Genomic DNA, 25,609 nt, shown 5'->3' with positions numbered 1-25,609 from the left:
TTCACACTTAAAGTTGTGCCATGAAAAAATCTGCCAGTGGTCTCTGCAGGGCAGAGTCAGCAGACATAAGCCAGCAGTTCTTTGTGACAGGAGGGTCGGTGCTAGTGATGGTAAATTTGATTCTTTTTACTGAATCGAGTTTTAATGAGTCACTCACCAAAGTGAATCGGGTTTTTTGAGTCATTTGAGTCACTGAGTCAGTTGACCAGAGAGTGCCAAAAATGTACATTTTCACTCAAACTTAATTTGTTTCTCTTTTAATGTAAATCCTACTGCTAAGATGAGTGATTCTTAAAGAAAACAACTATTTTATATAGCAAAAAAGAGCAATAGAATTTCTAAAGGGAATATTTATTTTGTTTATTTTTATTTTATTAGTATTGTCCTTACATGTGTCAAATATATATTTTCTCATCTAAATGTCCACTGAGCTGTGAGCCAGGGGGCGGTAGTGCTGCTTAACATTGGTTGCCAACCAAGAAGAAGAAGAAGTAGCTGCGAGCCAGGAGGGAGGGGGTGAGTGAGTGAGTGATTCGTTCACTCTATGATTCAGCACAGGAGGGAGGGGTTAGCGAGTCATGAGTGATTCGCGCTTTATGATTCAGCACAGGAGGGAGGGGTGAGCGAGTCATGAGTGATTCGGCGCTTTATGATTCAGCACAGGAGGGAGGGGTTAGTGAGTCCTGAGTGATTTGCTTACACTACGATTCAGCACAGGAGGGAGGGGTTAGTGAGTCCTGAGTGATTTGCTTACGCCACGATTCAGCACAGGAGGGAGAGGGTTAGTGAGTCCTGAGTGATTTGCTTCCCCTACGATTCAGCGCAGGAAGGGAGGGGGTGAGTAGCTCAGATGTGCTGTTAGCATGTTAGCAGAGCGATGCTACTGTGAACCGAGGAGCTATTGTCTTGATGTGAGCTTCTACTCAGGGTTTTTCTTCCAGTTCAGAGCAGAAATGTTTTGTTAAGATACTGGATGTTGTGTTTTCTTCACAATTTGAATTATAAGCTAGATATATTTCTACTAATGAAATTAGTTTGCTAGCAGCAACAGGGATGAGTCAGTGAGTCAGTTGCGCTTGTGAATCATGATTCACGAGTCAGTAAAGTGATTCTCGAGTATTGAACGATTCGTTCATGATTCGCGCATCACTAGTCGGTGCTGTAGTCAATAGCGTTGTCACTACAAAAGAAAAACAAGCTCATGTCTTGGTGGAATCTTAAACAGTTTTATGTTTTGAATGAAGAAACTGAAAACATTACAAAAATGTACCTTGTAACATCTGTCTCTTGGTTTTTAATCTTTAGTTTTGTGACAGGAACTTGCTGCACCACCTCATACACTGCTGGCTTTACAGCTGGAAAAAGGGTGTCAAATAATGAAACAAAAGCTGACACTGAAAACCAGATACTAAAACAGACACAGCAACAAGATACTTTTACAGAAACCACCTATGCTCGGTGCAAACTTTGTTTTTATTCTTAACATGACACTGACAAATTCATTAATTTCTTAAGCAATGAACAAAGTATGTGCATGCATGTCGTTTCACTCACCTAAAAGTCCTTCGGTGTTGTTGGTTGAGGGTTGCTGTCTTAAAACTGGCCAAAGGAGTCTTTGGCCATTTTTCTCATGTTGTGAGATCACCAGGAGAATGTCTTCAGGTGCAATGTGAATTTCAGTGTTGTACACAGTCACTGTAACACTGGAAAAATATGGACTTTATATGAATATTTTAAAGCTCTTTGAAGATTTAAAAGACCTTCACAGATCATTTCACTTGTCTTGGCTGACTACTGCCCTACTGAGGGCTGTAATAGACATTTCACAGTGTCACAACTCCATGTAATCCAACAAACTTGCTTCTACCTGGAAGGTACAACAAAGCTAAAAAGAAAATGAGAATTTAATATAGAATGTAATATATAATACCCGTAATAGAAACTTTTCTAAGCTTGAGAAAGCTTACCATGGGCAGGGCCTTTTATTCAAGCACTGGTTGTAAAAAGAATTTCATGAAATTAATGACAACTTTATGCATATTACAATCCCAAATTATCAGCACACACCTTTGGATTTCCTGCTACTCAATGGAAGATTGATAATCTTCACTTCAATGTATCTTTACTTGGGTGCTTCTGTATAGCTCTGCATACATGCATGCATCCCTGACTGATGACTGTCCTACAGGCCTGTTCTCTAAACCTCTGGGAAATCTGCATGTGCATGTGCTCTAGTGCTCTACAGCTGCAAGGCATCTCAATACCTGGTGGTGTATCAAGTTGTATCTGCTATGTGTTAGACGTGTATTACAAGCAATCAGTAGCCGTGTCCAAATGCAGCGGCTGCATCCCTCGGAGGCCGCATTTGAAGGCCGATTAGATCACAGCCCTGGTGATGAAGGCTGTCCCAATTCGAAGGCTGCTCCAAATGCGGCCCACAAATGCGTCCTCCTTTTCACCAGATTTGAAGGATGGGCCAGGTGGATCCTTCGTGGCCCAACATATCCCAGGATTCATAGCACAGCTGTGGATAGTTTTTTCGAAAAAATGCCACACGGCTCAAGTGGGGTGGCCGAAGAGTAAACTTTTAAAAGTAAGTAAGTAAGTACTGAGTTTTATATCACTTATTTATGAGGCGATGCAAATGTTTTTATAACGAAGAACATTAATTCAATTTTCAATTCAATTCAATTCAATTCAATTTTATTTATGTAGCGCCAAATCACAACAAAAGTCGCCTCAAGGCGCTTTATATTGTACAATAGATCGCACAATAATAAATACAGAGAAAACCCCAACAATCATATCATATGACCCCTATGAGCAAGCACTTTGGCGACAGTGGGAAGGAAAACTCCCTTTAACAGGAAGAAACCTCCGGCAGAACCAGGCTCAGGGAGGGGCGGCCATCTGCTGCGACCGGTTGGGGTGAAGAAGGAAAACAGGATGAAAGACATGCTGTGGAAGAGAGACAGAGATTAATAACAGATATGATTCGATGCAGAGAGGTCTATTAACACATAGTGAGTGGCTGGAAAGGAAAAACTCAATGCATCATGGGAATCCCCGGCAGCCTACGTCTATTGCAGCATAACTAAGGGAGGATTCAGGGTCACCTGGTCCAGCCCTAACTATATGCTTTAGCAAAAAGGAAAGTTTTAAGCCTAATCTTAAAAGTAGAGATAGTGTCTGTCTCCCGAATCCAAACTGGAAGCTGGTTCCACAGAAGAGGGGCCTGAAAACTGAAGGCTCTCCCTCCCATTCTACTTTTAAATACTCTAGGAACAACAAGTAGGCCTGCAGAGCGAGAGCGAAGTGCTCTAATAGGGTGATATGGTACCACAAGGTCATTAAGATAAGATGGGGCCTGTTTATTTAAGACCTTGTATGCGAGGAGCAGGATTTTGAATTCAATTCTGGATTTAACAGGAAGCCAATGAAGGGAAGCCAAAACAGGAGAAATATGCTCTCTCTTTCTGGTCCCTGTCAGGACTCTTGCTGCAGCATTTTGGATTAGCTGAAGACTTTTCAGGGAGTTTTTAGGACATCCTGATAATAAAGAATTACAGTAGTCCAGCCTGGAAGTAATAAATGCATGAACTAGTTTTTCAGCGTCACTCTGAGACAGGATATTTCTAATTTTAGAGATGTTGCGCAAATGGAAGAAAGCAGTCTTACATATTTGTTTAATATGTGCAATGAAGGACATGTCCTGGTCAAAAATGACTCCAAGGTTCCTCACAGTGTTACTGGAGGCCGAGGTAATGCCATCCAGAGTAAGAATCTGGTTAGATACCATATTTCTAAGATTTTCAGGGCCGAGTACACTAACCTCAGTTTTATCTGAATTAAGAAGCAGAAAGTTAGCAGCCATCCAGGTCTTTATGTCTTTAAGACATTCCTGCAGTTTAACTAATTGGTCTGTGATACCTGGCTTCATGGATAGATAGAGCTGCGTGTCATCTGCATAGCAGTGAAAATTTATGCTATGTCTTCTAATGATGCTGCCTAGGGGAAGCATGTATAATGTAAATAGAATTGGTCCTAGCACTGAACCCTGTGGAACACCATAATTGACCTTAGTGTGTGAAGAGGACTCTCCATTTACTTGAACAAATTGGAGTCTATTAGATAGATATGATACAAACCACTGCAGCGCAGTACCTGTAATACCTACAGCATGTTCTAATCGCTCTAATAGGATATTATGATCAACAGTATCAAACGCAGCACTAAGGTCTAGCAGGACAAGCACAGAGATGAGTCCACTGTCAGAGGCCATAAGAAGATCATTTGTAACCTTCACTAAAGCTGTTTCTGTGCTGTGATGAGCTCTGAAACCTGACTGAAACTCTTCAGATAAGCCATTCCTCTGCAGATGATCTGTTAGCTGTTTGACAACTACTCTTTCAAGGATTTTTGATATAAAAGGAAGGTTGGAGATTGGCCTGTAATTAGCTAAGACAGCTGGGTCTAGAGATGGCTTTTTGAGTAAAGGTTTAACTACAGCCAGCTTGAAGGCCTGTGGTACATAGCCGATTATTAGAGATAGGTTGATCATACTTAAGATCGAAGAATTAATTAATGGCAGGACTTCTTTGAGCAGTTTTGTAGGAATGGGGTCTAAAAGACACGTTGATGGTTTGGAAGAATTAATTATTGAAGTTAACTCAGAAAGATCAATTGGAGAAAAAGAGTCTAACTTAACATCGATGGTACTGAAAGTAGCTGTTGATAATGTTACATCTGTGGGATGATTATTGGTAATTTTTTCTCTAATGATAAAAATTTTATTTGTGACGAAGTTCATGAAGTCATTTCTAGTTAACGTTAAAGGGATTGTTGGCTCAGTAGAGCTCTGACTTTTTGTCAGCCTGGCTACAGTGCTGAAGAGAAACCTGGGGTTGTTCTTATTTTCTTCAATCAGTGACGAATAGTAAGATGTTCTGGCTTTGCGGAGGGCTTTCTTATAAAGCAGCAAACTATTTCTCCAGGCTAAATGATGATCCTCTAAATTTGTGACACGCCATTTCCTCTCCAGCTTACGGGTTATCTGCTTTAGGCTACGTGTTTGAGAATTATACCATGGAGTCAGGGACTTTGGATTTGAGGCCTTAGTTTTCACAGGAGCTACAGTATCCAGAGTCGTACGTAGTGAGGAGGTAAAATTATTAACAAGATAATCAACCTCTGTTGGAGTAGCGTTCAGATAGCTGCTCTGCTCTATGTTGGTACAGGGCATTGAAGAAGATAACAGTGGGTGGATTATATTCTTAAACTTAGTTACAGCACTTTCAGAAAGACATCTACTTTGATAAAGTCTACTCTCCACTGCTGTGTAATCAATTATTGTAAATGTAAATGTTATCAGGAAATGATCAGACAGCAGAGGGTTTTCAGGAAACACTGTTAAATGTTCAGTTTCTATGCCATATGTTAAAATGAGATCTAGAGTGTGGTTAAAGTGGTGGGTGGGTTCTTTTACATTTTGAGAGAAGCCAATTGAGTCTAATAACAGATTAAATGCCATGTTGAGGCTGTCATTTTTAGCATCTACATGGATGTTAAAATCACCCACAATAATTATTTTATCTGAGCTGAGCACTAAATCAGATAAAAGTCTGAGAAATCAGAGAGAAACTCTGTGTAAGGCCCAGGTGGACGATATATGATAACAAGTAAGACTGGTTTCTGAGTTTTACAGCTGGGGTGGACGAGGCTACGCATCAGGCTTTCAAATGAATTAAAAGTCTGTCTTGGTCTTTCGTTAATTAATAGGCTGGTGTGAAAAATTGCTGCCACACCGCCCCCTCGGCCTGTGCTTCGAGGTTTCTGGTAGTTAGAATGACTCGGGGGTGTTGATTCATTTAAACTAACATAATCATCCTGCTGCAACCAGGTTTCTGTAAGGCAGAGTAAATCGATTTGTTGATCAATTATTAAGTCATGTACTAACAGAGACTTGGAGGAGAGAGACCTAATATTTAATAATCCACATTTCACTGTTTGGTTCAGATGTGGATTCTGTATTGTTCTTTCTTTGTGATTTTTTATGTTTAAGTTGTTTATTGCTGGTTTTTAGTTTGTTTTTTGTCTGTCTGGGAGCTGACACAGTCTCAATGGAGATGGGTTTTTGGGGGGGTAGCAGGAGGAGAGAAGCTGCAGAGAGGCGTGTAAGACTGCAACTCTGTTTCCTGGTCCCAACTCTGGATAGTCATATTTTGGGAGTTTAATAAATTGGTCCATATTTCTAGAAATGAGAGCTGCTCCATCCAAAGTGGGATGGATGCCGTCTCTCCTAACAAGACCAGGTTTCCTCCAGAAGGTTTGCCAATTATCTATGAAGCCCACATCGTTTCTGGGACACCACTCAGACAGCCAGCAATTTAAGGAGAACATGCGGCTAAACATGTCACTCCTGGTCTGATTGGGAGGGACCAGAGAAAACTACAGAGTCCGACATTGTTTTGGCAAAGTTACACACCGATTCAATATTGATTTTAGTGACCTCCGATTGGCGTAACCGGGTGTCATTACTGCCGACGTGAATTATGATCTTACTGTATTTACGTTTACCCTTAGCCAGCAGTTTTAAATTTCCTTCAATGTCGCCTGCTCTGGCCCCTGGAAGGCAATTGACTATGGTTGCCGGTGTCTCTAGCTTCACATGTCTGAGAACAGAATCGCCAATTACCAGAGTTTGACCCCCGGCGGGTGTGTCGCCGAGTGGGGAAAAACGGTTAGACACATGAACAGGTTGGTGGTGTACCTGGGGCTTCAGTTTAAGACTATGCTTCCTCCTCACCGTCACCCAGCCGCCCTCTTTCCCCAGCTGCTTGGGGTCTGCCGGGGAACAGCTAGCGGGGCCTACGCTATCTTCGGCTGCACCAGCTACAGGGGCCTGGCTGGCTACGGGTGAATGAAGGGTGTGAAGCCGAGTCTCCAATTCAGTAATCCTGGCCTCCAGAGCTGCAAATATGCTACATTTGTTACAGGTATCATTACTGCTAAAGGAGGCCGAGGAGTAACTAAACATCTGACACAATGAGCAGGAAAGTGCAGGAGGGACAGGTGAAGTAGCCATGGTGCTAACGAGTCGGCTACGAGCTAAGCTAAGCTAGCGAAACAGTACAGAGACAGTGACCATTAAACACATCACGTGACATTAGTGATGTTAGTGCCGATGGTTCACTCATTAAGCTAAAAAAAAAGGTGCTTTAATCATAGGAGTCTAACATGTGACCAATGGACCAATGTACTGGGAACTCATCTTGTTTAGTACTCCTTATATAACAAACAGAAAATACTCATTCTCTGTTGCTGTTTTTTAGTAGTGTTTACCACCTGAGACTTTCACCTTTGTGTCTGTCCTGCACTTTTCCCTTCTCTCTCTTTTTCTTTCTCTCTGATTGTTAAATAAAAGTATGAACATAAGTTACACTTGTGTTTGAATCCTACAGCTTATTGCATATTTGATTTCCATGTTTGAGAACTGCAAGTGGTCAGAGTCAGGACAGATGGACCCCACTGCTGCAGATCATCTGTGAGGTTTTGCACCCCTGATGATACACCAGGACAAACTAAGCAGTGTCTGAAGAAGCAGTCCCTCTTTGTGAGGGACTGCTAAAAATGTTTAAATAACCAATTATCTGTCCTAATTATCAGTCTTATTAGGCAATGTTAAAATGATTTTATCATTCCAGTGTTTTCAGTGTCAGGAAGATTACTCAGGGCCTTTAAGTTAAAAACTATGAAAGGCAGTTAAACATTTTTATATTAGGTCATTTTTAATATATCAGTCTACATTTTCACTTTTCATTTGATCACAAACATACAGTTATCCCAGCTCGTAAATTTTCTTTTTACCCCTATATGTAAGCATTCAGACAAATGTAATAATGCCAACATATTTAAAAAACAATATTTGTCTCTCTTATATACATCTATATTTACACTATAAAAGATGTATTGTGTTTGAGATGAAGATATAGAGTGATAGGAAATATAAATAAATGCAACTTGAATCTTTATTGAAGCTCAGTATTTGAAACTGAGTTCTAGTTCAGTGCTGTAAGTTTTTAATTAAATACAATAAATCTAATATTGACCATATTATATTTACATTACCAAAGTGAGATGACACTAGTGTCATGAACAACATTAGTTGTTATTACTGATTGTTACTAATTGTTATTTATTACCTAATCTTAAAATTATTGTTCGGTATAGAAATGAAGCCCAACAATCATGTTTTTACAGTCCTGTGTTCTCAGCCGCAGATACTTAACAAATAAAAAAACCTCATGAAAAACCAAACAAACAAAAAAAGATCATTTTTCGCCTTCATTTCTGTCAAACATTCCTCTATAAAATGTTTCTAGCGACTAGAAACATGGTTGCTGGGCAACCTGAGCAGTGTGACTAAGGCGAGACAATCCCATTTAACAGCTTCAGACCTCCGGCCTTCTCGGTCTTCGAAGGACCCGGCCTACGTAGACAGCGAAGGCTGAGTCCTTCGAAGGATGCGGTCCCTGAATTGGGACACAGCTAGTATGTGCTTGAGACTGACTGGAACTGAACCGTGGGGACAGGCTGGGACAGGTGATGGAAGGATATCATGTGTTGTATGGCTAAAGAAGCTTATCCTATTTGTCTCCGCAGGCCATTTTAAGATGATGCTTCAATCAGTGGCTGTTGATCAATGGTCAGGACAATTTGCATATCAGTGATCAAGAAACACACCTCACAGCCCATTGTTCATTCAGTAGTGCTAGTTTCAGTCATTGTGCAAATGTACTGTTTATAAGGTTGGGGAAACCTGCAGTCAACTAAGACTGAAAAAGTCACTTGGATGAGTGACAAAACGTTTCTAGTTCTATTATTGTAGGGTCTACCTTACTATTTGGCGCTGTATAAATAAAACTGAATTGAATTGGATGAACGGAATCAAATTTTTGGCCTTTCTGCAAGTTGTTCCTAGCTTTTCCCATTCAAAACCTCTTTTGTCCTGGTATATTTGTCTTACAATATTCCAATATTGAAGGGTTGCTGTTGCATCCAGAACTAATTTTGTTGGATTCTTTTTCTTTCCTGTTGCTAAAGAGTGAGACCTCTCACCACCATGTTCTCAGTTTCTCTGGGTACCTCAGCTTGAGAGCTGGAGTGTAGGGTAGTTAACGCAAATTACATAATTTGAGCATTTTAAAAATACTCAAGTAAATATTGTGCTACGAAGCTTATACACTGCTATTGATGTGTTTGTAGTTGTGATAGAAATGAACCTTTTATTTTTATTTTATGGCAGACATGTTTAAATTAGTGAGATTTGGCAAAATCTCACAAAATACTCCATACAAAAAAGTGTACAATTAAAATTATTAATGGCCCAAATTGCCCTTTTTAGGTTGCATTTCCCAGGATATGTTGACATCAGAGGTGTATACACTGATCACCTCATGTAAATCCTGGGAAAAGAACTGAATAAGGGCGCACGTCTGTAAACAATACTGTGAGAACATACGTTTTGACCATTATACTGCAAAATCACCTGCCAACTGTCGAGGGATCCTGTCCAGCAGCTTGATATGTCACTGCCTGTCCATCTCGTACAGTGACCCTCTGTGATTCAGCGTCAACCTCAACATGCTGGTGAGTTTTGATGTGAATAAAAATTTTGCTGAAACCTCCGTTTGCAATTGAATCTAGCTCACCATTAGAATAGAATAGAATAGAATAGAATAGAATAGAATAGAATAGCTTTTTATTGTCACTGTTACAAGAACAGTGAAAGGCAGTTTGGCATCTCTCCATGTGTGTGAAGTACACAATAGCGTAAGTATTTACACAATGACAAATTTACATTTACACAAGAAAGATATGTACAAGTTATACATACACCTGCAAACATACACGCACATACATACATATATGTATATATACATATTTGCATCCGTACATGCATACACACACATATTTCCACATACACACTTACATCTATATACATACACATACATGCCATCTAACTAGCAGGTGCATTGAGAGGTGCAGTGTGATCAGTGATATTGCACATTGAGTGGGGTGGGGGGTGCTGTTGGAACTATACTAAATAATGTTATAATAAATACAGTTTAAAGAGGTAGGGGTGTTGTTTGCATTGAAGTATAAACAGAAATACGATTTATAAATAAGGTGTAATGTCCATGAGTGTTGGCAGTGCAGTTATCCTCCAATCAGGGTGGAGGTAGGGCATGTTTGACAGCCTGTGGGTAAAAACTTCTGTTGAGTCTGTTTGTCTTCGACCTGATGGACCTGTAGCGTTTACCAGAGGGAAGGGGGGGAAAAAGTGAGTGTCCAGGGTGTGAGGGGTCTTTAATGATGATGCTGGCTTTCTGCTGAAGTCTGCCAGTATAGATGTCTCTGAGGGGAGTTAGTGAGGTGCCGATTGCCCGCTCTGGTCTAGAGGGCTACAGGTCTAGAACAAAAGAGAAATGCTGCTCTTTAACCACTATAAAAACTGGGGGAGAAATATAAAAATGCTCATGAGAAAGACTACTACTGACCTCTGCTGGGGTGGTGAAATAGTTTAAGGATTATAGCTCCACTGATGTCAAAGCAGAGTGGAACAGTCTGATTCCCAGTTGAGTTGAGCAAAAACCTGTGGAGAAGAGGAGCTAGAGGTATAGAGACACAAAGTTAGACTCTGGAATCTGAAAATAATCTGACAATAAAGAGCTGTGCAATCAACACTTACTCAACTCTTTTCACGCATTGGGCATTTTTGAAATTTTTTTCAGCGTTTTGGAAAAGTAAACATAAAACACATACTTTCTCTATTTCACAATTCTGAAAATGAATCCACTTTTATATATATAAAAAAAATAATAATAATTTTCCCATGCAGTCATAGAATGTTAGAAAACTTGCCTTAAGTTAAGAAAGTGTCATGGAGATATTGATTTTTTTTTTTAAATTTTTACCTATAAATACAAGTTTTCCAATAAAAGTGTAAGATACTTCATAATGCATAGCACACAGACCATTTTATCCAAAAATTGTTTTTCCCTTTTCTTTGGAGGAATTTTTTCCCAAAGTCCCCTCTTTAAAATCTTTGATTTTCTTAGAACAAAAAAAGTATTCCATCTATGCAATACAGTACCATCAGTTGCGTCAATCGGGGCATCAACAGGCTCTAAATAATCTGCAAATAATTTAAACAGCACTAGTTACATACCGGAAAATTTCAGATCTCTGGTTGATATTGCATAACTTTGGACAACACAATAAAAGAAATCTTTGACTGTCTTAGAACAAAAAAAGTATTCCATCAATGCGATACTGTACCTGGATTTTCGAGAACATAGGCGATGCCGTAATCAGCTGTAAAAACATTTACACACATCTAATTACATAAAGTTAATATTGTGAAGCTGCAGAGGATATCATAATAAATAAGGATAATTAATTCATTTATAATTGAGTTTAACTGATGCTTTTATTAACATCCATGCTCTGACACTAAAGTTCTAAACTAAATCTTTAAACAGCTCACACACACACACACACACACACACACACACACACACACACACACACACACACACACACACACACCTTTAGTGGTGTCTCCCATGGGGATTTGTAATCCATATACAGCAGGTGTTCCTGTACACCAACCTGGCCACTAGGTTGTACCTCCCAGTTTAAGTTGTCTCAGCTTGCATCTTACATCCTGCTTCTGTCTGACTCACATCTATTTGACTCAGTCTGTTTCACACTCCCTTTATTTCATTCACAGAACATCTCTGAACTGTAAGCAATCGTCTCCTCAGCTGAACTGGAGAATGTTGTTGTATTGGTTTGATTTGCTCACCAGAAAGAACCCACTGCCCACTATAACCACTAGCAGGAGTAAGGTGTGCTAAATTGGGTTGACCTCCTGGCGACGGCCATCTCTGTGATGTTTCACCTTCCTTGGGTTTATGAAGCACATCTGTGTTCTCTCCTGGAGGCTTTGTGACCACCATAGATGTGAGAGGGGTCACAAAGCTGTACTTCAGTGACAGCTCCATAGCTTCCTTCTTCACTTTCTCTTTCTCCGGTCCAGATAATTGAAGCCTGTGTGACAAAGTATAAAATGGTGTTGTATGTAACTTCACACATTACAGGTGTTAAGCTAAATCCATGTCCTAAAATATGCATCTTAGAGACTTTCCTCACAGAAAGTCAATTCACCAAAAAACACACAATCTATTGTTTGTTACAGGTAAAATAAAGTCTAACCAAATCATGGAGATCCATTACCAGACCATAGACAGCCTGGCTGCCTATGTTGTCCAAATCCTTAGCTCCTGAGACACATACTTTTATGATTAAGTGTAAAAACTCTGCCTTTAAAAAGATGTGAAAAAAGTTGCTTTTGAAATTTAGGGAGATGAACAAACATAATTGTACTAATATAATTTTATATGGGAGATGTTTAATAGAAAGGTAAGAAATGGAGATGTTGATGTTAAACTACCCAACAATGAAGAGAACACAGTTTATTACTGCAGCCATATTATCTGATGTCCCTTTAACAGACTTCTACTTGGAATTTTGGGACTAAATTTCAACCTGTTGCCCTGATCTAACAAACTTAAAACATTTACTGTTACTGCAGTTCACCTGTCTTTCTGACACCTTGTACATTCAAATTTTATTCTATACATTCAAGTTTTAGTCTATATGTTTGAGTTTAATTCTATATATTCAGACATCCATTCAATATATCCAGACTTTTCTTATAATGTATATATAATGTGATCCTAAACAGCATCCCATGATTATAAATGCTTAAAATATCTGAAAAGTAAAGAAAGCAAAGTATAAAATAAATAAACAGTTTTGATTCATAAAAAAAAAAAAAAATAGTGTTTTGAAGACACTGATGTAGCGGTAGAAACTTTAAAGACATAAAATCTGATTACACATTTAAGAGTCATACAAGGAAAGATGGCATATATTATACTCACTCTTTCTCCAGTAGCTGTTTAACTGTGAGGTACGCCCAAACCCTCTGGATATGGTCATCAGACACTGTTCCAGTGGATTCCACGGTTTCATTTGGGTTAGAGAATATTATTCTTCTATTACTCTGTAATAAATTAAGTGTATCGTCAGTCTATCGTAAAAAAGGTTTAAGAAGAGTTCTGCTGATAAGTCCTGTGGATTGATTCTTACTGAAATGGCCACAACTTGAGGGGTGAAGGTTTCAATGTTGTTATCTGTGATCTCACCGGCCACCACAATCTCAGAACCATTATAATAGTGACTGAAGTTAGTCTGGGTTAGATTGGTCCCACCCACATAGATCATTGTCACATCTGTCAGTAGAGGTGTGGCCACCTCTTCATAGAAACCCTGTTGACATACAGCGTGGAAGTGATACAAATCATGCTCTTTCTTTTCTTTCAGTTCTCAGGGTTTCAAATCACATAAAAGAGTATCTATAATTTAAATACCTTCAGCTGTAAATCAGCATCAGAGTCTTCATAAATCCGCCGTGCCACACCGTTATTTTGCAGCGACATTTTCTCAAGGAAATTAAAATTAACATCAAAACCAAAACCAAGACAGTACAGTGGGAATTTGCCTGCAATAGCCTGTCTTACATTTGACTGGATTTTCTCCAGATTTGTCACCCCTGAAAAGACACAAGACACAGTCAGTTCAGCTCAGAAACAACGTAGTCTCATAATTCATAATAAATCAGGACAGTTAATCACAATAAGCTCATAAACGCCTCAATTTCATGAAATATTTGTGTACATTTGTTTACAGATGTGCTTTATTATAACCTGAGGTTGGGTCTCCATCTGTGAGAAGTATAAGGATAGATGCTGAACCTTCTCTGTTATGTTCATTCAGCATACGTGCTCCTTGCAACACTGCTTCATTTATGTCTGTGGCTGAAATGCAACAACAACAAAGTCTCAGTACACTGTTCATTGGCCAAATGTTTATATTTCAAAATATGTATTTAATACAAAATCTCACATCCTCTGTCTTGAATATTGCGTGCAAAGTTTTTGGCGCTTTCCAGGTTTTTGCTGTTGGCCTGAACGAGTTTCCGCTTCCAGTAAGAAATTCTGTCATCAAAAGTGATCAGACCAAAGTGATCATCTTCTGCCAGATCATTCAAAATGTGGACTAATGCGATCCTCGTCTGAGTAAGAAAACATAATTTACAGACATTTTTGTTAGTTAAAATTTTTTAAAAAAAGAAAAAAGTATAAATAAAATCATATAAGAAACCAACCCTTCAAATATTTTACCTGCTCAATTTTTCTGCCATACATTGAGCCACTTTGATCAATAACAAAGATGACATTTTTTCGTATCCGAGGAAGATCAGATGGTGCAAAATGATGAACAAAGTACCCGTCAGATTTCTAAGGTGGAGTTATTAAAAAAAATAAACTTGATTGTTTATAGGATTATTCAAGAGGCTTTTTAGCCCAAATCATACAGTTTGTGTCGCTAAAAGACCAGGATTTACCTTGATGTGTCCCAGTCCATTATCCCTGTTAACATCATAAACAATAACCAGATCTCCATTCATACCCTGATCTCCACAGCTGTCACACATTTTCTGTTGGTAGACTGTTGGATAGAAATACACCCACGCCTGGAAACAGAGTGAATCACAGTGTTTAGAAACTTGGAAGAGAGCGATGTCAGTGATTTTATTTTCTGTTTTCCGAGTTGGGCTGATATTTGTATTGTTAAAAATCGCAAATTAAACATTCTCAGAATTACTCATTTGTCTCAAATTAATGCAACATGACTTTACATACAAAGAGTGTCGGAGAAGCCTAACCTTTAGAAAAAAAATGAGATAAGAATCTACAAATATGTGTTCAAGAACCAAAACTTTAAACCAGAGGTCACTAACAGGTGGACCATGGTCCAGGTTTTGAAAATGCACTTGCCAAATTGAATGTGAGTTAAACCATTTCATGTAATGCCACTCAGCCAATCAACTCTGTGGATTCCAGGTGATAAACATTGGACTCTATAGTGCCAATAGTTGAGAGGTAGTCATTTGAAAAGACAGTATAAAAAGAAAAGAAGAAAGATATATATCAACACATGCAGTTTTACCTGCTGTTTCAAGCAATTATAAACTGCCTGAAGCAGTTTGTAAGAACTGACCTTTTCACTTTCTGGATACAAATGGTTCCTGAGACAACTTTTTCAGGTTTAAGGAAAGTAGCTTTATGTATCTTGACCATATTTGGCTCCTCACACAAAAGCAAGGCAGTTTTGTCCAAAGTGAACATAACCAAACTAATCATCAGTGTGCACCTCCACAGGTGTGTGAGATTTTTAACCAATGTTCAGTTCTATGCTGTGTGACCAATAATAGTTTTGGAATTATTTTTCAAATTATTTGTCAAAAGGTTTTGCAATTGTACTGATTTCATTTGATTTGACAGTCTATATTGCACACCAAATAATTTCACATTGTGATCATCCAGATTTTTGCTTGAAGAAATGTTAGTTGAATACCCCTGTTTTAAACCACATTCTTCTGTACAAGGATGAGAAATGAGCCATAACGTTGGAAGAAATGTCATAGTTACCATAATGATTATTTGTGCATTTTACTCCATTTATTTTCATACATTATACACTAAGATCAAGCTCCCTCTTACTTCAAATGAATAACAACCTGTTAGTACCTCAAACTGTCTCTTGTTAGAAAGCTCATAATTTTTTTTACTGTATTACAACAAAAAGATTTCAGTACCTGTTTATCTGCATGTGTTTTGGTGATGGCATTAGCGAGGGGTTTGGTGCTCAGACCTCCTTTCACATCAATGAAACTGATGCCAGCTTCCTCGTGAATGTGCACATCCACCTGATATTAAATACAATATAATAAAACAAAAGATCTCATCATGTGTGCTGTTATTTCAGCATTTTTCCACTAATAGATACCAACAAAACAATCACCTTGAAGTCTCTAACAGGCTGCATGGGTCGAGCATGGATTTGCAGCTCATACTTGCCATGTGTGCGTTTCATCAGTTCCTCATATGTGAGTTCAAAAGTGACCTTTTTGTGAGCAGCCACAGTTACAGAGGTCTTAAATTCCTCCAGAGTCCTTCCTAGAGAACTAAAGCAGAAACAATGATCATTTCACTTACTTGTAATTATGGCTGTAGTTTGAGTAGGGAGTAAGGTTAACTCTAATTATATTTTCCTATTTGCATTCGCATTAACATTATTTTAAAGAAATGAAGAAAGAAGAGAAAACACAAGAACAGACCCAACTAATTTTCAATGACAGAAATATTTTCTTTTTCTTCTTCTTTATCCAAAGGAACACTCAGTGTATTTGTACAATACCTATAATATTAATCATTTAGTTAATACCTGACAAGTCCAGCACTTTCACCACGTGACACAGCTTCAATGTGTGCTGCTGAGCTTGCTCCTTAGCTTTCACAACACCATCATAAACTTGGCCATCGATAAACCTGAAGAGGACCAAGAAAAGCCCTTATGTAAATGCACACACTGCTGAGTATCCTGTAATTTGTTCTTCAGTGTAAAATTCTTTATTTGCAAATATCTCTGGATGGTTACAGATTATTTTAACTTCACACACATTCGAAATTTACTGATGAAGGCATTCTTGGGAAGCCGAACATGGAATTCAATTTCCTTTGACTCATCCATACGATTGGCCACACGGCTTGTGATGACAGTGGTGGCATAACGACTGGTCACTGTGGAGTTAATGTGAAAGCTGTAGACGTCCCAGTCATCCTGAGCAAACACAGGAGGCACGTTTCACCAAACAAACAAACAAAAAAAGCCTCTCTCCAGGTCTTTACAATATCCAAATAACATGACAGTATTACAAGTTATAAAAACATACATATACGAATAAATCACTTAATGGGAAAGGCCCATTTATCCTTAACCTAACACTGACCAGCACCTTTATTAAATGCCAAGCTCTAAACTTTAAAATAAGCTCATAGACCACTTTTTACCGTGATCTTAAACACATGATAAAGTAAACATGTACACCGTCAGTATTTCTTCACTTCAAAAGACGTTACATTATCTTCTATTCTGTTCCCTTGAAGTGCTCTGTTGGTCCTTTATGTCTACTGAACTTACCTTGTTTGGCAGTGTGGAGGCCAAAGCAAAAAGGAGTCCTATGAGTGTGATTTGCACCACAGCTCTCCCCATGATGCCTCTAACCAAAATACCAGTAAAGCAGCTGAAACGCTCTTTTGAACTTAAACAAGGACACAGTTATTATGCACACAGTGTTTTTTAAAGGGCAAACTCACTCGCTTACACAAACACCGTGTCACACAAACATTCCCAGGAAACTGTAATTTACTGCTTACCCAGCACTTTATTAGACCTTTAATATTTACATTGAGGGTCAAAACGTGTGCGCTTCAGCCAAACGTGGCCAAACTTTGGTCCCACAGCTGTCTTTTTCATTTGTGATAAGCATTCTGACAAATCAAAGATCAGCAATCTAGCTTTTCACTGTTGGTGAATGTGACTAATATTATTGTCTCAGGCCAAAAATAGTTTATTTACGTATGACATATTTATTTAAGTATGAACAGCTTTTTTTGAAACAGTATGAATGTGACAAGTACTGGAGAGGTCTGGAAAAAAAAACAGGAAAAAAAAACGAGAGATGTGATGTCAATTTTGTCGAAATGGTCTTTGTGATGGGAAGTAATAAAATCTATGACAATCATAAATTTTATCACATGTCATAAAGTATTAATAATAATAATAATAATTCATGTTTAACTTATGTATTAGTCAGAAATGAAATGTATGGAACGATAATTTATACTTGTGTTTTGGGCACACATTATTTTCATAACTGCTTTTATTCACGGTTGGATGATGGATGTGTGTGTGTGTGTGTGTGTGTGTGTGTGTGTGTGTGTGTGTGTGTGTGTGTGTGTGTGTGTGTGTGAACGATATTACATAGGTAAGGCTTTATAACAACATAGAGGAGTAGTGATGGTGAAAGCTGGATAATTTGTACCCCATTGGAAGTGCATAATTAATTTTATTTGGTTTTTTTATGCAAAATTAGATCACAATCGAAGTGAAACTTAGACCCTCCCACACTCTGTGTGAGTCAGACGTCCCAGCGAGAGAGTCCAGAGAGACATCTGGATATTCACACAACGGTCACTCAGCAGCTAATGAGAAGCCCTGAGGGTTCAAGCCGCGACCTGGAGCTCCTCCTTAAAGCATCAATAGTAAGTAAGGATGGCCCCTCACCTCAAACTCAACCAGTGAGAAAACTGATAACTTATTCTGTAGATGATCATTGAGTAACAGCTGTTGGGGGGTTATGACACCCTGTCACCTGAAGCCATAGGTCAGAGAGAGAAACCAGGTTCTTGCTTGCTTGACATTTACGTATTGGAAATAGCCTTATGTGTCAAACCAGCGAGCTGGAGCTCCTCCCTGAAGCACCAATAAAGTAATTCAAAAGAGGGTGGCCTTAATCTCTGCTAATGAGAAGAGCAGCAAGGCAGGCTTTTACCAGATCAAAAAAAAAAATTGTCAACATCACAACCTAGTTTCAAGGGGGGGAGAGTGCAAATAAATAACAAATTACTTTAACACTAAAATTTAACTGAGAAATCAGCTACGAAGAATGAGAACTTTTCACCACTGTGGGCATGAGGCCCTGCAGCCTTTCGCTGCTCAGCCCAACACAAACAACAGGGCATCTACACCAGAGAAGCTTTGGATATATGTTTGCTGAGTCCATAAACCAGCTGAAGAAACTCTGGAAGAACAATGGGCTTTAAATTCTGTCCCAGAACTGAACCTCTACCAGTTTAAAGTCATGAACTTTTTAAACTGCTAACAACCAGAGTCACTTTAACAGCCTCTGACTGGGCAGTATTGACTTTGACTGTCACCCCCAAGATTAATACGAGCCTGAGAGAGATGCATCAATAATGAGAGGCCCAGACCAGAGATCAGCAGACAGATAAAAAAAAAGACATCATCAAAAACTGTCGGTACCAGGCTCTAATCCAGAGTCCAAACATCTTCTATCAGTGTCTTTGGAAAAAGTAAGGGTTACTTTTTGGTTTCTTTGGTTATTTTTCCTCTTAAAATAAAAAGACAAAGCTGCTGTTCAGGCAGTATCCCCACTCTGGGCAGGTTGGCGTGAGGTCTATCAATAAATAGCCATGCGGTTCTTTGGTGGTGTCTTCAAAACTCTCCAAGAAGAAATGTTGGAGTCCAGGAAATGTTTAACAAGCTAATGTATTAATCTGTAATTTATCATGGATGTTTTGAATAACAGCACGTAAGTACTGTTCATTCTGATGGTTCTACTGTGTTTACCTTGCAAAAACACATTATGAGTCAGTATCGTGACACTAATGTTTTTATGGTGTCTGTAATGTGTAAAAATACAGACCACCTATTAAGGTTTGACAAATGACATTGTCCAAAAACTAAAATGATTCTGGTGAGAGGAAACAAACTTTCATCTTCAAAAAATTAGGCAAGCCTTTAATGAATTTAATCCTGGCCATGCTGGCCATGAAACATGAACATGAAGAAACCATAGATGACCTGGAAAGTGCTGGAGTCCTTGTTAGCATTGGACATGCTCTTACCATTTATTTGGTCACATGTACTCATTGGACTTTTAAGTAAACATTTGTGGTTGAAAAAAATCTGGAACATTCCTGGATGTGATCTGGCCTTAACAAAGGCTCAAAAATGCTAAAAGAAAACAGGGAACAGACAAGATATGGCAAGAAGACTGTGGAGGATTAAAGACCGTCTCTGAACATGTCATACAAACGTCCAGTGAGAATATCATGCAGGGATGAGTCCAGAATAAACAGGACAAGAGGTCAGTATCAGCAAATCTTTATACACTTTTATGACTAAAAAGGGTTTGCAATAAAATGTGACTATCACAGTGAAAGGCCACTAACGACTAACAGAGTACCTTTAATGGTGCAACCTGCCAGCAATGTAACATCACCTGATAACTCAGTCTAGCTAGCAGGAAAATTATAGGTGCTTTTCTTTAACCAAATCTACTCCAAATAAATACCAAATAAATATGATCCCAAGTGTTTTCCTAAGGAAATAATTGGTACCAAATTGCTGTGAGATGTTTGCACATTTCCCAATTAATATTGCACCAGTCCCAGTTGACATAAAGACAAAGCCAAGGAAAAAAGAATCTGTTTAAAATCTGGCCCTACTCTAAAACAAACTAGAGAGAAGAAAAACAGTGGTATAATCACATGTGCAGCCTGTCCTCCAACTGACTATGTTTGCAGTGCAACTTGATTAATCATTTTGTCCTTTTAATCATTACTTGAATCGTACTGAAGGGCAGTATTATTGCAAAGTGCTTGAATGACAACCCGATCTACTCAGCAAACTCTTAAAAAAATGTTGTAACTAGAGGTGGCACGATACCACTTTTTAATGTCCGATACCGATTCGATATCATAAATTTGGATATCTGCCGATACCGATATGAATCCGATATAGCGTATTTTGTAATCAATAAAACAGGTTTTTTTATAAATATCTTGCTGCATTTTGTATGAGTTCATACTCAAGTTTTAAAAAACAAGAGACTGAAGCTATTCTGTTATACCTGTATGCAAAAAATACACTCCACCCAAAACATTTTATAGTTCAGCAACACTGATCAATCTAATAAATTTAAACCTACACCATCCTCCCTATTCTGGTATTTTAACCCTTTAAAGCCGGTTGGAGCGGGCACGCTCCGTTTTATGTAACTATTTTTAAATCCCGTGAGAACCGGAACCACGTAAGCTAGGGCAATAATTTTTTTTCATATGAAACCAAAGTGGGCGATAAACAAACAAGAAAGACGGGACTTGCGGCAGAAAAGCCGATCAGCTTATCATTGATCAGTTTCATGTTTGAAGTAATAACAGGAGAGGAAGGGGGAGTGAATGAAAGAAGTAGATGCAACTGCGCAGCAAAGACAGAATAACTCCAGCTTTCTGTCTATTTTTTAATTCTAGCTGAAGTACGGGACAAATCGCTTTTCACCTCAATATGGAACTCCGATGGCCAGTCCAGCTGTGGCCACCCACAAGGCCCTATATATATATGTGTTATGAGAGTGTGAGTAATGTGGATGTCTAAGTTGTGGAATAAAATTGAGGCACAGGTGGCCAGAAGGGGACGGGGGATGCCTCCCCTGCACCCCCACCCCAAGGCCCTACCTGTGTGGGTGGGTGTGGTGGAGCGGGAAGAGGGAGGCAGCCGGGATGGGAGGAAAGAAGAAGGAGGGGCAAGATGCCTCCCTAGGGCCAGCTCCCCGCTGACCCCAGTAGGCACTCCCGTCCTCTGGTACCCACCAAGGCAAGGGAGCCCAGGCCCATCCAGACCGGGCCCACGGCAGCAGCACCGCCAAGCCCCACAGGACCCGGGCAGCCCACCCGACCCCACCGCAGAGGAAACTGTACCCACCCTAACATTCAATCATCTCCGAGACTACACAAGACAATAGACACCCAGGTTAAGTTTATTCTCCACCTCTCCTATGTCTCTCCCCCACCTGCAGAGTGGACTCCTGCAAGGATGGAACAACCTCCCTGCCAGTTGAAGAGTCCCCCAGTTGGGCCGATGCACCAGAGGCCCCCTGCGCCAGGGCTGAGCCCCCGTGCACCCACCCGCCCATAACCTCGGCGACACACCGACGAGGACCGAAGCCCCCAAGGCCCAGCCAGAGCCCCAGCATGGAGGCGAAGCACCCCCGAACCCCAAGCCCCCACGCCTGCCCCGGATCCACTCAGGGGCAGCCAGGCTACCAGGCCAGTAACCTACGTCCACCAGCACAGACCCTCCCACAGCCCTGCTGCACGCAGCCATGAGGAGAACACCCTCTGAGAGCGACCAGAGCCACTAACCAGGTTATGACCACAACCCCCGGGTTAAGCCCTCCAGGGATAACGTCCCTAGGGATTCTCCAGATGCCTTAAGCCCGTCCCAACCTCCACATCAACCACAATAGCTAATGCGGGACCAAACCACGACCCCCCACCCCCGCTAGGTGATGGAGCCGACCAAAGGAGCCCAGAGGGATTGATCTAATGTGGTGGCAGAGGCTGTATCGAGACTAATGTGATCTATTAGATAGTTTCTATATTGGCTAGAATTAAGATTATTTTCATTTTTCCAGTTCATGAGGACTGTTTTCTTGGCGATGCATAGGGCAGTGTTTGTAGTTGTGATAGAAATGAACCTTTTATTTTTATTTTATGGCAGACATGTTTAAATTAGCGAGATTTAGCCAAATCTCACAAAATACTCCATAGAAAAAAGTGTACAATTAAAATTATGGACGGCCCCCAAACGGCCCTTTTAAGGTTTCATATGTTTTGCAATATATATAACTGACATCAGAGATGTACATAATGATCGCCTCATGTAAATCCTGGGAAAAGAACTGAATAAGGGCGCACGTCTGTAAACAATACTGTGAGAACATACGTTTTGACCATTATACTGCAAAATCACCTGCCAACTGTCGAGGGATCCTGTCCAGCTGCTTGATATGTCACTGTCTGTTCATCTCGTACAGTGACCCTCTGTGATTCAGCGTCAACCTCAACATGCTGGTGAGTTTTGAGGTGAATGAAAATTTTGCTGAAACCTCCGTTTGCAGTTGAATCTAGCTCACCATTAACAGACAGGTCTAGAACAAAAGAGAAATGCTGCTCTTTAACCACTATAAAAACTGGGGGAGAAATATAAGAATGCTCATGAGAAAGACTACTACTGACCTCTGCTGGGGTGGTGAAATAGTTTAAGGATTATAGCTCCACTGATGTCAAAGCAGAGTGGAACAGTCTGATTCCCAGTTGAGTTGAGCAAAAACTTGTGGAGAAGAGGAGCTAGAGGTATAGAGACACAAAGTTAGACTTTGGAATCTGAAAATAATCTGAAAATAAAGAGCTGTGCAATCAACAACTCTTTTCATGCATTGGGCATTTTTGAAATTTTTTTCAGAGTTTTGGAAAAGTAAAAGTGAAACACTTTAATTTTACATACTTTGTCTATTTCACAATTCTGAAAATGAATCTATTTTTTATATTTAAAGAAAAAAATAATTTTCCCATGCAGTCATAGAATGTTAGAAAACTTGCCTTAAGTTAAGAAAGTGTCATGGTGATATTGATTTTTTTTTTAAATTTTCACCTATAAATGAAAGTTTTCCAATAAAAGTGTAAGATACCTTAGAAAATGCATAGCACTAAAGACCATTTTTTCCAAAAATTATTTTTTCCCCTTTTCTTTTTTTAGAGGAATTTCTTTCCAAAGTCCCCTCCTTAAAATCTTTGATTTTCTTGAAACAAACAAAGTATTCCATCAATGCAATACAGTACCTGCATAGTAATAGGACATGATGTAACGATGGGACCTAATCTTAGGATCGAAATCAGCAGCTGTAAAAACATTTACACACATCTAATTACATAAAGTTAATATTGCAAAGCTGCAGAGTATATCATAATAAATAAGGATAATTAATTCATTTATAATTGAGTTTAATTGATGCTCATATTAACATCCATGCTCTGACACTAAAGTTCTAAACTAAATCTTTAAAGAGCTCACACACACACACACACACACACACACACACACACACACACACACACACACACACACACACACACACACACCTTTAGTGGTGTCTCCCATGGGGATTTGTAATCCATATACAGCAGGTGTTCCTGTACACCAACCTGGCCACTAGGTTGTACCTCCCAGTTTAAGTTGTCTCAGCTTGCATCTTACATCCTGCTTCTATCTGACTCACATCTATTTGACTCAATCTAGTTCATACTCCCTTTCTTTCATTCACAGAACATCTCTGAACTATAAGCGATCGTCTCCTCAGCTGAACTCGAGAATGTTGTTGTATTGGTTTGATTTGCTCACCAGAAAGCGCAAAACTCAGCTGACCAGTATCAGGAGTAAGGTATTCTAACATCACATCACTTCTCTGTGATGTTTCGCCTTCCTTTGGTTTATGAAGCACATCTGTGTTCTCTCCTGGAGGCTTTGTGACCACCATAGATGTGAGAGGAGTCACAAAACCGTACTTCAGTGACAGCTCCATAGCTTCCTTCTTCACTTTCTCTTTCTCAGGTCCAGATAATTGAAGTCTGTGTGACAAAGTATAAAATGGTGTTGTATGTAACTTCACACATTACAGGTGTTAAGCTGAATCCATGTCCTAAAATATGCATCTTAGAGACTTTCCTCACAGAAAGTCAAGTCAGCAAAGTTCACCAAAAAACACACAATCTATTGTTTGTTACAGGGAAAATAAAGTCTAACCAAATCATGGAGATCCATTACCAGACCATAGACAGCCTGGCTGTCTATGTTGTCCAAATCCTTAGCTCCTGAGACACGTACTTTTATGATTAAGTGTAAAAACTCTGCCTTTAAAAAGATGTGAAAAAAGTTGTTTTTGAAATTTAAGGAGATGAACAAACATAATTGTACTAATATCATTTTATATGGGAGATGTTTAATAGAAAGGTAAGAAATGGAGATGTTGATGTTAAACTACCCAACAATGAAGAGAACACAGTTTATTACTGCAGCCATATTATCTGATGTCCCTTTAACAGACTTCTACTTGGAATTTTGGGACTAAATTTCAACCTGTTGCCCTGATCTAACAAACTTAAAACATTTACTGTTACTGCAGTTCACCTGTCTTTTTGACACCTTGTACATTCAAATTTTATTCTATACATTCAAGTTTTAGTCTATATGTTTGAGTTTAATTCTATATATTCAGACACCCAATCAATATATCCAGACTTTTCTTATAATATATATATATATACATATATGTACAATACATATATACAAATATATATATATATATATATATATATATATATATATATATATATATATATATAGATATAGATATAGATATATATATATATATCTATATATATATATATATATATATATATATATATATATATATATATGTGTGAAGAGTGGGAGAAGAGGGTTGCATTGACAATCCAACACAATGGGCAGCACATTGAACACATTTTATAAGTGGTCAGAAACTTGTAAATAACTCATGAAAGAATAAAGTTACGTTGAAACCAAGCACACCATTGTTTTTTTCTTGTGACATTACCAATAAGTTTGATGTGTCACATGGCCCTCTTCCTGTTGAAAAAACAAAGTTGTATCCAAGATGGCCGACTTCTAAATGGCCACCATGGTCACCACCCATCTTGAGGAGTTTGCCCCCTCACATATACTAATGTGCCACAAACAGGACTTTAATATCACCAAGCATTCCCATTTTATTACGGTGTATCCATATAAATGGCCCACCCTGTATATGTAAATAATTTCAAGTACAGTCAAATGTCAAATCATATATATAGATATAGATATAGATTTATCTATAGATATATATATATATGTATGTATGCATGCGATCTAACCCAAGGCATAAAAATGTACCTTTACTCTGGCTTCTTGA

At 39.0% G+C, this 25,609-nt stretch overlaps 1 protein-coding gene and 1 pseudogene across 1 annotated transcript; both read right to left on the bottom strand.

The window, feature by feature from the left end:
* Positions 1-1,207: 1,207 nt before the first annotated feature.
* On the bottom strand, positions 1,208-24,202 carry LOC120440238. The gene is made up of 7 exons (XM_039612243.1): positions 24,022-24,202; positions 23,463-23,522; positions 22,860-22,970; positions 22,757-22,771; positions 9,548-9,710; positions 1,555-1,703; positions 1,208-1,355 (listed from the first exon to the last, which is right to left on the bottom strand). Exons 1-7 carry the CDS (start codon positions 24,200-24,202, stop codon positions 1,228-1,230), a joined length of 807 nt encoding a protein of 268 aa, XP_039468177.1. The 3' UTR covers positions 1,208-1,227.
* LOC120440152 lies at positions 10,333-17,509 on the bottom strand (annotated as a pseudogene).
* Positions 24,203-25,609: the final 1,407 nt, after the last annotated feature.

Source organism: Oreochromis aureus, linkage group 5 (genome assembly GCF_013358895.1).
Source record: "Oreochromis aureus strain Israel breed Guangdong linkage group 5, ZZ_aureus, whole genome shotgun sequence".
In the NCBI taxonomy this organism is placed as follows: Eukaryota; Metazoa; Chordata; class Actinopteri; order Cichliformes; family Cichlidae; genus Oreochromis; species Oreochromis aureus.
The sequence above is the reverse complement of the archived record's forward strand: the minus strand, read 5'-3'. Positions and strand labels throughout refer to the sequence as shown.